Here is a 14,358-nt window from a genome sequence, read left to right on the forward strand (position 1 = left end):
ACATCTCAAAGTTTAAAAAAAAAAAAAAGAAGAAGAAGAAATCAACATATGCACAAAAGTACTGTAACAGGAATAAAGATATTAATAGTATTATTGAGATAAATACTTGAGGTGAAAGTTGCTGCAGAAGGATTTAACATGGAAGTTATTTCAAGGGATCCTCCACTTGTTAATAGCTGAGCACCCACTACTTCCACTGAAACCAATGGGATCCATGGAGACTCAGCACCTCAAGTATCAGGAATGCCATGCTCAGATAGGTGGGAATCATCTAAGAAGGATTCCTAGGCTCAAATGGGTAGGAGAGCAAGTAGACAAAAGGGGATAAGCACCCACAACCATGTGGAAAACTCATGCTATGCCCAGGAAATCAAAGCTGAACATGTAGTGAGAGAAATGTGCCTACTAACCAAGGGGTTCCTATGCAAAAATTAGGAGTTGTGCATGAGTGGCAGTGCCAGAGAAAGCAAAGAGTTTGATTTGAGAACGTGAACCCAGAGATGTGTTTTAGCTGCAGTTATAACAGTGTAGCAGCAACTGTCAGCTAGAAGCAACCATTGCTACTGTTTATGCCTTCAAAACCCCTGCTCAAGCATGTACATCATTGTGAATAACATAGATTTAGGACACTGTATTCTTAAACTGCCCACACACTTCTATCCCAGGGCTCAACCCAGCACTGTGCTGAGCAATACTGGCCCTGAGCCAGCAAAGTACTTAAGCAGCGCACCCTTCACTTTAAGCACATGAGAAATCCCCTTTGACTTCAGAGGGACCATATGGGTGTTTTCAGTAAGAATGTGCTTAGGTGTTTTGCAAGACTGGGGCTTGAGTGATGAACACTTTGGAGGAACAAGCTTCCAATGAGGCTTTAAGCTACTCCTTAAATTCAAACTCTTTTTCAACTGACTGGAACCTAGAATAAAATTCCATTGCACAATGAAACACACAATTTCATGATGCAATCTACGATGACCATTCCGCTCGGCAGAGATTTTGTAAAAAATTATCATAGATTTTTTTTCCTTACGTACTTTTGAGTTTATATTTATTATTAAAACACAGCATATAACTTACATTTTTCCAGTGTCCGCTTTTCTGCAACCATATACTTCACCAAATCCCCCTCGCCCAATTATTCTATGTACACTAAAGTCATTCATGGTCAGCTGTGAATTCAAAACACACAATATATTTCATTTTCCAAGCCCAGAACCTTTACCCTTTACAATCTCTAAATAAACTTTAAATGAATGTATTAAAGCAGATACTTTTTCCTTATTTTTTATTTTACAGTTTCTCTAACTATTTTTAGAAAGTGGCTCTTTTAAATGTTTATGCTCTCATATGTCTGCAAGCACTGGAATCTGGAGAAGTCACAGAGATGGTATTTACAATAGCCAAGGTGACAGGAGATGAAGGCATGGCTGAGGATCTCAGTGAAGATGAAACCAAGACAGCAGCGTACATGTGCAATGTTGCCTTGCAGACACAGAAACTGTGGGAGTAAAACAATTCAGGACTTAGGGATGAGGCCAAGGATATACCAAATGGAAGCAAGTAGGTCTGAGTTTTGAAGGGAAACAGAAGGAAACAATAGTGCTTGGGGGTCGCTTCTCTTACAAAAAAAAATAGTGCTCCGACAATCTGTTTCCTTTAACTACCTATTTCAAAACCACAAGACTATGAAGTCATGACAGGCAGAGAGGATGGCCAGGGAGGAGTTATTAATGGTGCTGGGAGGTTATGTACATACAGGTTATGTAAGGATAGAGTGGAATATCAGAATAACATTCATTGTTCTTCTTAATAAGGCCTTTTAAGGAGAGGTATTCCTTAAAATCTAACATTTTCTTTCCCACATCAGCTTTTGACAAGAGAAATGTAATTACTTACATGAATATTTAGTTCTACGTTTTTCCATTGACAAAATCTAGTAAACTTGTCACTGTTTTTAAAAAAAAAAAAAAAAAAAAAGTAAAAAAAAAAGTTAAGTTAAAAGGTTATCAGAAAGTATTCTGGAAAGTATTGTGAAAAATGCCAAGTATTCTAGTTTTGAAAATTAAATTCAGCACGAGGTAATTTATGAAGATTAAAATTGTCATTTAAAAAAAATTCATTGACTAGCCATCTTTTTTAGTATGTTTTAATTTAGCATGCTTACTTAGCAACTCACTCAATATTTTTTTTATAACATATTATAAAAGAGATCTGATGATTTTCTCTCTTCAGTTATACATGCATTCATATTTATTTATATAATTCCCTTCACACCCTGTTTCTAATTGTCAATTTCCAGGAACTAAAAAATATATTTCTATAGAATCACAAGAAAGAAAATTAAATCTGAAACTATGCAATGTAACTTCAAATTTTAATTAACCTTAATGTACACTGAGGAATAATGTTAGCATATTTTAACCTGAAATAAAGAAGATGTCAATGCTATTGAATGTTGTCACAGGATAATTGTTTCCTGCTGCTATATCAGTTATAGGATGTTTATTTTCAGGGTAGGAAACAATGGTCTTTTGGGGACATTATTTTGGCTACATAATCTGAGATATCATTTGTCAGCAGTAGATTAGGGGACAAATGCTGTTCACTTTACTCCCACCAGTAGTCCCATTAAGGTCAATAGCACTACTCAGATGTGTAAAATGAATGAGATTTTCCCCTTACATTTCATTACAGGACTGTCACTGTTTAGCTGCAAACAGTTTGGGCTACATACCAGAATTGCTGTGTAGTTTATCCCCATAATATTGTAGCTTATTCGTAGGAGTATCACCCAAACAAATGCAGTTAGAGACTTTTAGACCTTTAAGAGGTGAAACAGTAAGAATTCACCTTTGGAGTGGAGTGGTCTGCTAACTGTGTGATCTGAACATCCTTACAAGTTCTGCCACAACTACACTGCATACAATAGTGGGATAGAGCCTGACATTTCACATGATACACGTATCAAGGCTACTTCTTTGGAAAAGCTAGCTGATAACATATTATTAACTAACTAAACAGCTCTAGCCTTATTTTGCAATAATACAGACAGGAACCTGACTAACCACAGGAGATTATATAGTAGGTCATAGAGTACGTAGATTCATACCTTTCCATAAATTTTTGAAATATTTTTCCTCGGAGGCTATCACAAATTTCTTCTATGTATGGCTAAAAAAGATACAACAGTTTATTTAACTTTTAGGTGTGTGAAAACCTGAACATGCAATATTGTCCAGTGAAAATAAATTCCACGGTTAGGCTCCAGCATTTACCTCCAACTGGCAAGAACAGCTTGTGTTCTAACGTCTAAAAGCCATTTTCTAGCCATGAGATAATTTGCAACAAGCCTAATTCTATACCACGCTGAGCATCCCCAATACCCAGTGAAGGGGAGCCCTTAGTAACTGTGATATTTTGTGGCGACCTTCTTGGTTTATCCCCTGATCCAGCAAAGCACTTCAGCAAGGGCCTGACTTCGAGAACCTGCACAGTTGTACTGAAGATAAGCATGTGCTCAAGTACTTTTCTGAACTGGGGGTGCCTCAGTATTTTCATATTTCCTGGGAAGACCTGGGGAGAATTTTGCTGTCTTTGCCCATGGGCCAACAACAGGCAATGAGCATTGAGATTTTAAGGATTAACCACCAGAATGATCAGACTGAAAGCATCACTTCTCGTTTATTTAAATTAAATAATAGTTTAGAATTTATGATGAAGGCTGTGACACTCAAAGAGCAGCCAGCACAGGAACACCAAGATAATCTTTCCTCATTAGTGTTTCACTATTCCCTGTCCTTTATTTCCCCTACCTTGCTACCAGCACCTTCAATTCATAAGGGGCCTATTTTAAAGAGGAACATTTGGTTTGACATAGCGTGCAATGATTTCAAATCCCAACTCAATTAGCAGTGGTTATATGAGATCCAAATCAGGCAATATAAATATCACTCTGTCAGTCCCTCTGATTTTAACATCAAAGACAATTCACTTATACAATAAGAATATCAAGCAGGCTTATTATAACAGCATTTTAAATTCTAAAATAAATGCAACTACTATATAAGTATAGCAAATTAATTTAAACTTGCAGTCACTGCCATATCATATAGGTTCATATTAACAAAAGCCAGGAAATTCAGCATTAAAATTCCATCCTTAATTTGTCTAATTATGTGAGCTAACAACTTTAGTTTGAATTTCCTTGCTTAGGTCAATGTTTGTTAGAACTGTGATCATATAGAAATGTTTATTTTACGTTCGATTTGTCTGAATAAAAAAAACCCATAAAAGGTGCACTTTTCAAACCAATAAGCCAGAATCCATTATTTACTTTGGAGATAAATTTGAGAACATAGAAATCCTATACATTCTTAAATCCTAAAACATTTCTAGCATTTTATAGAAAAGTACTCTAATTTCTGTAGAGGAGAAGTAACCATTTTTCAGAATGTAATTTCCCACTGTATTTAGAATAAATGAAAACTACAAATTGGCATCAGCACCTAAAACCCACATATGAAACTGCAAAATTGTTAACTCCAACCATGTACTCATATACTTCAAAAATATATTGCTATACAATGCTTAGCTAGAGGCAAAAGGAAAGATCCACAAAACACAAAGGTATGTGCATTGCTATGCTTTTATATTTCTGAAACATGAATACTGTAATTCATGACCTGAATTATTTTGAAAGAAAGCATAAGAAGGGATTTATTCTACATTATATTTTAAAAATATAATTTACTAGTGGTTGGCAACGCAACTTTAGCCCACTTTCACATAGAACATCTATGTGAAATTCCTCACACTCAGGCCAGGTCCACACTTACCTTGAAATTTGATGGCAGTCGATGGGAGTTACGCAAGCTACACAGAGTAGCTTGTGTAACTCTCATCGACTTCGTAACGCCTCTTCTACATGGCATCTTCACTGCACTGCGCCTATGGGAAATGCATTCCCGTTAACGCAGCGCTACGACACTTGAGGGGGTGGTTTTAATGTGTTGACTTCCGGATTGACTGAGCAGGTCTTCACTGACCGCTCAATCAATCCGAATAGATCGATCTGATGGCGGCAAATTTGCTGCCGTCAGTGAAGACATACCCTAAGATAATTAGGTTACCTAGAATGCGCTTGGAACCAGCATATGAAAGCAGGGACCCATGTGGACTGTGACCTGAATTTCTAGGACAATGTGTGAAAAAGCAACATTAGCAAGTGGCTAACTGAAACTGGGTACATATTTTTAATTTAATTTCTTCTATTTTGCATTAAAAAATTCACAGTTATCTAGAAGTTCTCAGTGAGAGAAAATAAAGGCTAAGTCCTGCAAGATGCTAAGCACTCTGATCCCAAACCAGAAAAGCACTTAAGCAAATGCTTAACTTTAAGCCCTTAGGTATTCCCATTCCCTACTCACATGCTTACACTCAAGCATATGCTTAACTGCTTTCCTGGACTGGGGCCAGCGCTCTCAGCACCTTGCAGGACAAGCCCTAACTGCTTACTGCCTTAAGACATAACATTTGGTGGTTCCTATCTGAAACATCAACTGCCTTCCCAAAGAGCCCCCATACAGCAGGAAATAGCTGCATCTTATATCATCACTCAAGCCCCAAAAGGCAACAAATAGCATGTTTGTGGCAAAACAACTTCTCCACTAGTCACCGGTGGGGAGATGGATTGACTGCATGTCCAAACTCTGACCGGCCATGATTACTCCTTCTGCCACAAGCCCCTAAGGGATGAGGATTTCTTTCAAACACTGCTAGTATTCCGGGGTATTTTTCTACCAACAGCATACCAACCACTGATCTCACCAAAAAGACCTATCTGTAATCATTGCTCAATCTAAGAATTTTCCCAAATGATTTTGGAGGAAAGTAGGAATACAATTTTAATATTTTAATATTTAATAATAATTATAACAGTTAGTAATCTACTTTCAAAAATGTACTCAAAGATTCCTCTGGCTAAAGAAGATTAATTTACAATGTTTATTATCTTTAACAACACAATGAAATTAGAAACAATCTCTGATTATTACATACAGAAATATTTCCCTGTATCATTTTGTTTTTCATTGATTTCTGAAATATAGTATCAAATTCCTGTCATAACTGTAAATATAATATGTGAAGAAAGGAGGTTTCTTTAATTTGCTAATGTTCAAATAATTACATAAAACCAGGACATTCAGATTGCTTTCATCTCACCTGAAATAGACTTGGTGGCACTTGTTTCTTGGCGAGGTGAGTTTGCACATGATCTACAGCTTGCTTTGAGAATGGCTTTTGAAAAATAAAAAGTAAGTTTTCAGACAAATAGCTGGAAGAGAGATATTTAAGGTCTCAATCACTGAGGTCACAATATCATTTTTCAACTAAAAAGGAATGTTGTTTATGTGAAATGTACATAAACTTCACAATAAATGTAATCTAGTTTTCATGTTGCGTAATACTTTGAAAGTTATGTCAACCCAAAAAAAAAAAATCCCAACTCATGTCATGTATGGTGGAGACCATCCACCACGTATTTGCAAGGAACAGGAACACAGAATACACGAAACCACCAACTGCTTCTTTGTAGTCCCACAAGTTTTCAGAAAAAATGCACCCTTACATCCCAAACCTGCACACATATATGTGCTTACCTTCAGGTACGAGTTTTCCCACTGATTTCAACAGAACTATGTATAAAGTGAAACATGTGCATAAGTACTTGCAGATTCAAGATCCAAAATAATAGGATAACTCTTTCTCTGGCTCAAATCTTGTCATTATTGTAGATTATCATCTCTTTCAAATAGGGCTACGTTATACAAAGAGTGACAACTGAGTCAGCAGACACTGCTATTATAATAGATACTGCTATTGTCACACCTTAAGCAGTTTTTTGTATAATTCCCTGTCAGACTTCCACCTACTTACTGTCCTTCCATTATTAATATTGCAAGGAATATAAAGTCAAAGGAAACATTAAAATAATAGAGTGAAACTGCAGCATACGTACATGTGAGCAAGACAGCAGCTCTTTCATTATGTATGTGTCATATATCTGCCGACTTCTACTAAGACGTTCCTCCTCAGAATCCAATTTTTCATATTCTTTAATCTGTAATACAAGAGAGAAGGGATCAGTCAACTGAAGCTATTTCTAACCCTTTCCACTATTTAAAGAAAGAAAGATACTTCACAGTGGCAGAAACCTTATTTCCTTTCATCCCTTTCCCAGGATAGGATAATGTGGAGGTGCTCATTGCAATTCTATAGTTAAGAATGACTTCTGGTTTGCCAGTGCATAAGTCCATCTAGCACTTAGTCCAATCTAGGTTTAAGTGTCCCAAGTCAGTTTCCTCAGACTATTCAACTGTATGCAAGAATACCATATGTATTGATTTATGGTTTAAAAAAGAATCCTCATGTTCAGGTTTCCAATTAGCGCTTAAAAATATTATCCCCTTGGTCAAATACTATAAGGAGATAATGTGTTATAAATATCTGCTGGAAAACATGATCTATTTCAGTAATTTCTAGTGGCCCCTTAGCAGTAGGATCTTGGTTTTGGTCTTGTTTACTATAAAGCACTAAACCAAAAGTTGCAATGGAAATTTAAATGAAATTACCTCCAGTATAGTGTTTATAATCCAATTAACTAATAATCATTAAATCTGTTAGAACAACAGAATTTATGTTAAGATATCTGAGAATATTGTAAGAAAATATACGGATGACTGGTTTACAAATTCACTGAGATTCCTACAACTTTTGTTTAGTGCACAAAAAGGATTAGTGCTGCATAAAGAGAGGAGATGATTGCCTCAGCAAGGTCTAAAAACTGCTTTAGATATGGAAGATAGAGTCTTAATGCTCATTCTAAGAAACAGGAACAGACCAGGTTATAACAAATTTGGAGACTTTGTCTAACCCATTTGAGCACTCTCACAGAAGAGATCGTATATAAAGATAAATCTTGGTGAGAGCAGCAAGTAACCACAGAAACTTACAAATAGGATTAGCTCTATCAAGGCAGCAAAAAAACTAGGGATAAGATAGGCATAAGATACAGGTTCTGTGAACCTCAGACCTCATCTCATAACAGCAAGGCCATCCCTAAAAGATCTAAAAATCTATGCCACACTGAATCACAAATGGTAAGCCAATTCAACAGCGGTGGGCCAACTAGCTCCTTTCTTTCCATGTAGGGAAATGAGTGCAAGAATACCTTCACTGTATTGCAGGCAAGTAAGATGAATTATGAGACACTTATTAATATCAGATCATGTATGACATCCAAATTCATAAGCTCATTTTACAGATGTATTTAAGAGAACACTACTGCATGGAACCAAAAGGAATATGATGGTGGGCAGAGCTCACAAATCGTCATGCTTTATCAAATAGCTGACCTCTGGTAGTAATAGCTCCCTCATGACTACTGCACTGTCCCATAAATATGGTGGTTCTACTGACTCATCTATGCTAGTCCCCTGGCAGATTTAAATGCCATAGCTCACCTTCAGAAACACTATCTGACAATTTATCTTTTCAAATGCTGAAATTAGAACACTTAAGTTACTGAGCATCTAAAAAAAATGTTTTTTGACAGATCTGGATGAATCACCCATCCAGATAAATGCATGATCGTGACTCACGTTGCAATAACATACGAGATCACTTCAGTGTGGAGCCTTTTTACATCGAACTTAACAATTGATTCAAATTATTCTACCTGAAACAAATGTGGCAAGTAAATCAAATATATAAAAATTTCAAAGCTTTCAAACATAATATTTTACTGCAGGAAATACAGTAAGCCTTTTTTTAAAAAAAAATATCTAATGGGGATTTTTTCTAAAAATATGTAACAACTTAAAATATTTTTAGGTCATGTTTTGCTAACCTTTAAGTGAACTTCTAATAGTTTCAAAGTTAAAGAAGTGACATGCAATAATTCATGTTGCTAAATAATCTGTATACAAATTGCTTTCTTGATCAGTTACCATAGTAATTTCTTAAATGTATAAACAGATGGAAATGGTAGAATAATGTATTAAGTATTTCTCCTTTCAAGGCACAAAATTGCTAATTTGAGTTAAACATTATAATTCAAAGAATTTATCTGTAGACCAATAACTTCTTAGGAAAAAGCCATCACTTGACATTAATGACCTTGCCAGTTACTGTCCTATCTTGAACCTTCTCTTTAGAGGCAGTCATGGAAGGACTACGCCAACTTCATCTGGATTCTTCTGATATACAATACCAAGTCCCTAACTTTATGTCTGTTTTTGGCACAGAGGCTGTATTGGTATCCTTAGTCAACGACCTCCTTCTGGGAATGGAACCCAGTTGATCTTATTAACTCTAGCAGCAGCCTTTGATAACCTTGCTCAGGGGGTGCTGCTTACACACCTGCAGGATCTGTCATGAACTGACAGGACTGCTGTGCTTGTTCCTTTACGAGAAGTCTCAAAAGGTGATAGTAGGTTCATCAGTCGAAGGTCCCTCTTATGCAAAGTCCTAGAGGATTATGTACCATTCAGAGGCTAGTGTACGTTGCTGTATTATGGACTGTATTGATCAGAATATCTTGCAACAAATGCAGTGACCAGGGCATGCATGAAAATAGCATAAAATTCAAATTAAAAAAAAAGAAGCGAATCCTCGTTCTATAGCAATGTTACATACTCACCTTGCCTAATCCAGGAGAAGTTTCTTGAAGACAAATAGTGATATTCAGAATATCCCATATCAGCCCTTTCTTTAGACCTCAACCAATTACTGACTGCTAGATTAAGAGGTAGATGTTGATAGTGGACTTTTACTTTATATTTTTATAACAACAAAAATAATGTATATCCACATTGTATACATTTGCTTATGTCCCGCTCCCTAGAACTCTTTATACATCATGTGTCTTCTGAGATTATAAATGCATTAAAATGTAGAGACTGTGTCAGTCTTCATATGTATATACGCACATAACAGCTGGCACAACGAGGTCAGATCCTGATTGGCATCTCTGAGTCTACCGTCAAATAAATACTAAATAATAATAAGATATGCATATGCAAATCAATGATGTCAAGGGAAATTGCACATGCATATTTAAAGGAAGAATACGGCTCCTAAATGCAACTTGGAAAAGAAGTACAACAAAGGTTTCCTTTTTAAAAAGAAAAAAAAAATTTGTACATAAACTTAAAAAAAAAAAAAAAACTCGAGGCTGACAGTCCTAAGAATCCAACCTGCAGCTTGCTTTGTTTCAACTTTAGTATGAATCACAACATCCATCAATAGCTGGAAATCTCTGGCTTCAGTACAGCACATACAGTAACCTTACCATACGTTCAGGGGGGAAAAAGGCATGCATACATCTATTCTATTCCAGTCACAAATCACAATTGAACCCCTCCCATCAGCTTGTTGGTATTTTTGAAACCTTCCTTGGGTGCATGGATCTGATAAATGCAACTATGGTTAAGTTTCAGTCAATGTGGTTTTTTTTCTTCCATTACCGTTTTCACCAGCCAAAAGCCTGAACACCCCAGTGGCATCATGAAGCCAAAAACCGAATATACTCAACATGTCTTTAAGTATAGGAATCTATTATGATGACACCACTTAAAGTGTTTTTTTAATCCACTGCTACAGAAACATAAGACGTTGAATAAAAAGACTGAATCTCAATATGTATAGTTATGCCAAATAGTAGCCCAGCTGGAACATAAGCAAGCAAAATAATTCCTCCTTTCAACACTCCATTTTATACAGTTTAAATGTGTGATCATTATCAATACGATACCAAAGATATCATCATAATCACCTTACGAGCATATACGATTTGAAAACCGTACAAAAAAACCTCAATTAAATTAAATACTAAGTTCTAACATCTTATTTTAAAAAGCCTCTTATATACGTTCAAAAAGCTAACAGTGTAAGATCCAAATGTTACTTAGCTAAGGCACCATTTTTTATGAAACTGAAATGTATCAGAACAATACTTATCATAATACGTTCCTATTTTCCTCCATTACACTCCCTCCACTAGAACCCATATGATCTTCCTACCATGCCTCACCCCCAACCATATACACACTTGTCTCCGGCAAGCTAGTAATTAAGCTTATGAAATACAACACCAATAGAAGATAAAAGGTTTCTTACCTCTTCATAAAATTTCAGCTGAGGGACACCTTCATCAATTTCATTCATACAATATTCTTTAAAAAGCAAAAATCCTAAAATAAATAAAAAATACTTTAGAGAGGAAAACACAAATTAACATGGTCACTTCCAGAAAGGATGTAGTAACTGATCATCTTTTGGCATTTTTTTATACCTCTGTAAGTATTGTTAATTGCTGAAGTACATCAATTACAATTTTTAATGTCTGTACAGTATTTTGAAAATATATAGTAATATATAAGTATTGCTATTAACTTATTTCCCCTAGATTGCATTAAACATAATTGTGGTTTTCATTTGCTCGTAACTGTATAAAGTGTTCCCATTATGCACTGAAATTTGTCAAACTTGGTCTCTGACCAAAGGTGAACTTTCTTCAGAAACCCTGAATAAAATCTTTCTCTGAGTTTTCCACAAGTGTGGAGGGAAATTATAGATATATTTTCCTGTTTTAAACAGGTCAAACCACATTTTATAATAATAAAAAATGCCAACCCCGCTTTTCTAACCTACCAATGCTTCAGATAAATGTTATAAACACCGTAATAACATTAAATTATTGGCAAAGACACTTGTAAAGACTTGAAAACAGGACTACTGCAGTCTGTCTGATGATCTTTTCCTTGAGTTCTATTATGGGATTTTGTGCACAATATTTTTTTTACACAAGCAGTGTTCAACACACATATTCTTTTTATGTATGCATAAACTGATATCTGCTAACCTGATATACCTTTTTACTTAGCTTAACATGGATCTCTCATGCCAGAGTTAATTGTTATGGTTATCTACAAGAGTACATGTAAATGTACATGCTTTTAGTTCACTTCAGCAACCGATGTTTTTCTTAATTTGCACTTAGTACGTGCTCACTGACATCACAACCAATGACAGATGTGCCCATGAAACACTAACATTATACAGTAATATAATCACTGGGTCTCCCTGTTTAGCAGGGTGTTACCAAGTTACAGAGTAAGCATTTTCACACTACTCTTGACATATCATTTCTAGTGGTTTAATTAAATTGAGTGAAATTTCTGATTAATGATATTTAACAAACGAGGCATCTCTTGCAAATGTTACCATTCAAAAAAACCTGGACAGGTAAGCTTGCGGTTTTTTGCAGGTGAATGTACTTTTGAGTATTGCATAAATGGTAACCAAATATCTAAGAATTTATTTGTCCTCTGACTAGCTTGCTGGGTATGTGATTGGTGCATTCATTTTTTCCTAACCACCACCACCCTTATCTTCAAACCATTTCTCTAGAGCTTGACTGTATTTTTTTTCCCCCAGTGAAAGGCTTTCAGAATCCTAGCAGCTAATATCAGATGAGGGATTAAATCTTCATTTCCTTTTGTGTGACCAGAAATCCCAGGAGGATTACCAAAGTGTCATTTGGTAATAAATATCCAATAAATTCGTGATATTTGGTTTTGAATTGCACCCCGTACTCTTTAATGACTGGACATATCTACCATATATGTATAAAATTTCTTTCAGCACAATTTCTCCAAAATGTATTGCCATGCAATCTATTCATTTATGTATATTTTAACATGAATGGCATAAGGAACCATTGAAACAGTACCTTAAAGTATTTTTTTTTATTATTGTGCTACAGACTGAGGTGCTGATCCTCTTTTCCATGTCAAATCCCATTGGCCTGGGGGTAATTTGTCTATCCAGGTCCTTTTCCTAGGGTGTCATATATGGACTTTTTATTGGTTAGAAAAACTGTCTGTAAATTGATATAAATTATTTGCAATTTCTCTGTTTCCTAACTGACCAGACACCATCGCTATCAGAAACCACGATAGGGATGGTCTGCCTTAGTGGTCAGACCCAGGGGTCACAGCCAGAATTAAGAGTCCAGAAGGGGGTTAGAGCAAGGTTGGAAAGACAGCAAGACTGGAGCAGGACTGGGCACAGGGAACAAGAGCAAGGTTGGAGCGTGTCATCACTGTCAGGAAGGAGAGAGTTCCAAACCCTGGAGTGATGCTGAGCAGACTGAGCTACTGTTCTGCCTGGGATGTTAACATATCTACCCTGAGAGTCAGCAGACCAGTTCCTGGCTTATGGATTGGCTGGAGCCCAGCACAGCAGTGAATCACTTTACAGTCACTTCTACGAAAGTTAGCTTTCTGTATAAAGCAGCTTTTCCAGAAAGCTGAAGAATATAATGCCGGACTTGAAAGTACTGGGAAGGTGGCAATTAAAAGTAGTTTTGATCTTGAAATAAGTTAGAAAAGTTTCTTTGCTGAATAGCTAGCTAACTGTTTGTATTTCATGGCTTTCCCAGTCTTTAATGCGCTCTGGTTTGCAATTTGAGTTCAGATCTAGATTGGTTGCACTGGAGGTCACTGGAAAGGAAAAAAAACTTACTTTTTTCTCTAGTTCTATCCCAAACCCATAGAATAGCCTTAAGACGTGTATAAATATCTGGAGGGTGTGATTTTTTTTACATGTCTATGGTAACCTAGTGATATTTATAGTACCACAATTTTCTTGTTTAATAAAAAAAAAAAACACTGTTTGGCTGGGTTAGAGAGCCCCCAATCTCTTATTGCTTTGACCTGGTTGGACTGAAAATATCATAGAACATTTGGAATACCTAGTCGATCCTCTTTAATGGGTCTGTACAAAGTATCTGCACTCTCTCTCTTTTTATGACCTTCTTTCAGGTGCATTATTAGCTTTTGTAAGCAATTGTTTGTTTATTTGTTTTACAAAATGAACAAGACCAAGAAAGTGTAAATGTATAAAATAACAAAAGGAAAAGAAGAGTTAATTGTGGATCATCACAATTTTTATTAGCAATAGTGGAAAGATTTTTTCTTTTTACATTATTCAGTGGACTAGGGTTTTTCCATTTATATCCATATCAAGAGTTTAGAAAGGAATCAGAAGGCTTCAGTGGGGTTTTTTTCACCCAGTAAATCCAAGATAAGAAACAAAAATCTCTCACATAAAACACAGGTCAATGGAATATTACAGTTTGCTTTAAAAAAAAAAAAAAAAAGAATTAAAAAAGGATCCACAGATTTATAATACAGTTCACGTCATTACACACAATGCAAAAAAAAAAAATTTTTTTATAGAAGAAAATTCTTCAAGAGCCCTGGATCAAGCTCCAGCAGAAATTAACATAGGACT

The 14,358-nt window shown here is 35.8% G+C and overlaps 1 protein-coding gene across 1 annotated transcript in view; it reads right to left on the reverse strand.

The window, feature by feature from the left end:
* The window catches only part of GRK3 (G protein-coupled receptor kinase 3), a 116,006-nt gene that overhangs the window by 45,476 nt on the left and 56,172 nt on the right, over window positions 1-14,358 (reverse strand). The window contains exons 3-8 of the mRNA XM_067539422.1: window positions 11,179-11,252; window positions 7,019-7,120; window positions 6,223-6,297; window positions 3,110-3,171; window positions 1,897-1,948; window positions 1,078-1,169 (exon numbers count right to left, since the gene is read on the reverse strand). Coding sequence (XP_067395523.1) covers window positions 1,078-1,169; window positions 1,897-1,948; window positions 3,110-3,171; window positions 6,223-6,297; window positions 7,019-7,120; window positions 11,179-11,252 — 457 coding nt within the window. The remainder of the gene's footprint in view (window positions 1-1,077; window positions 1,170-1,896; window positions 1,949-3,109; window positions 3,172-6,222; window positions 6,298-7,018; window positions 7,121-11,178; window positions 11,253-14,358) is intronic.

Source organism: Emydura macquarii, unplaced genomic scaffold (assembly GCF_026122565.2).
Source record: "Emydura macquarii macquarii isolate MOO-44397 ecotype Brisbane River unplaced genomic scaffold, CSIRO-AGI_Emac_v2 contig_554, whole genome shotgun sequence".
NCBI lineage: Eukaryota > Metazoa > Chordata > Testudines > Chelidae > Emydura > Emydura macquarii.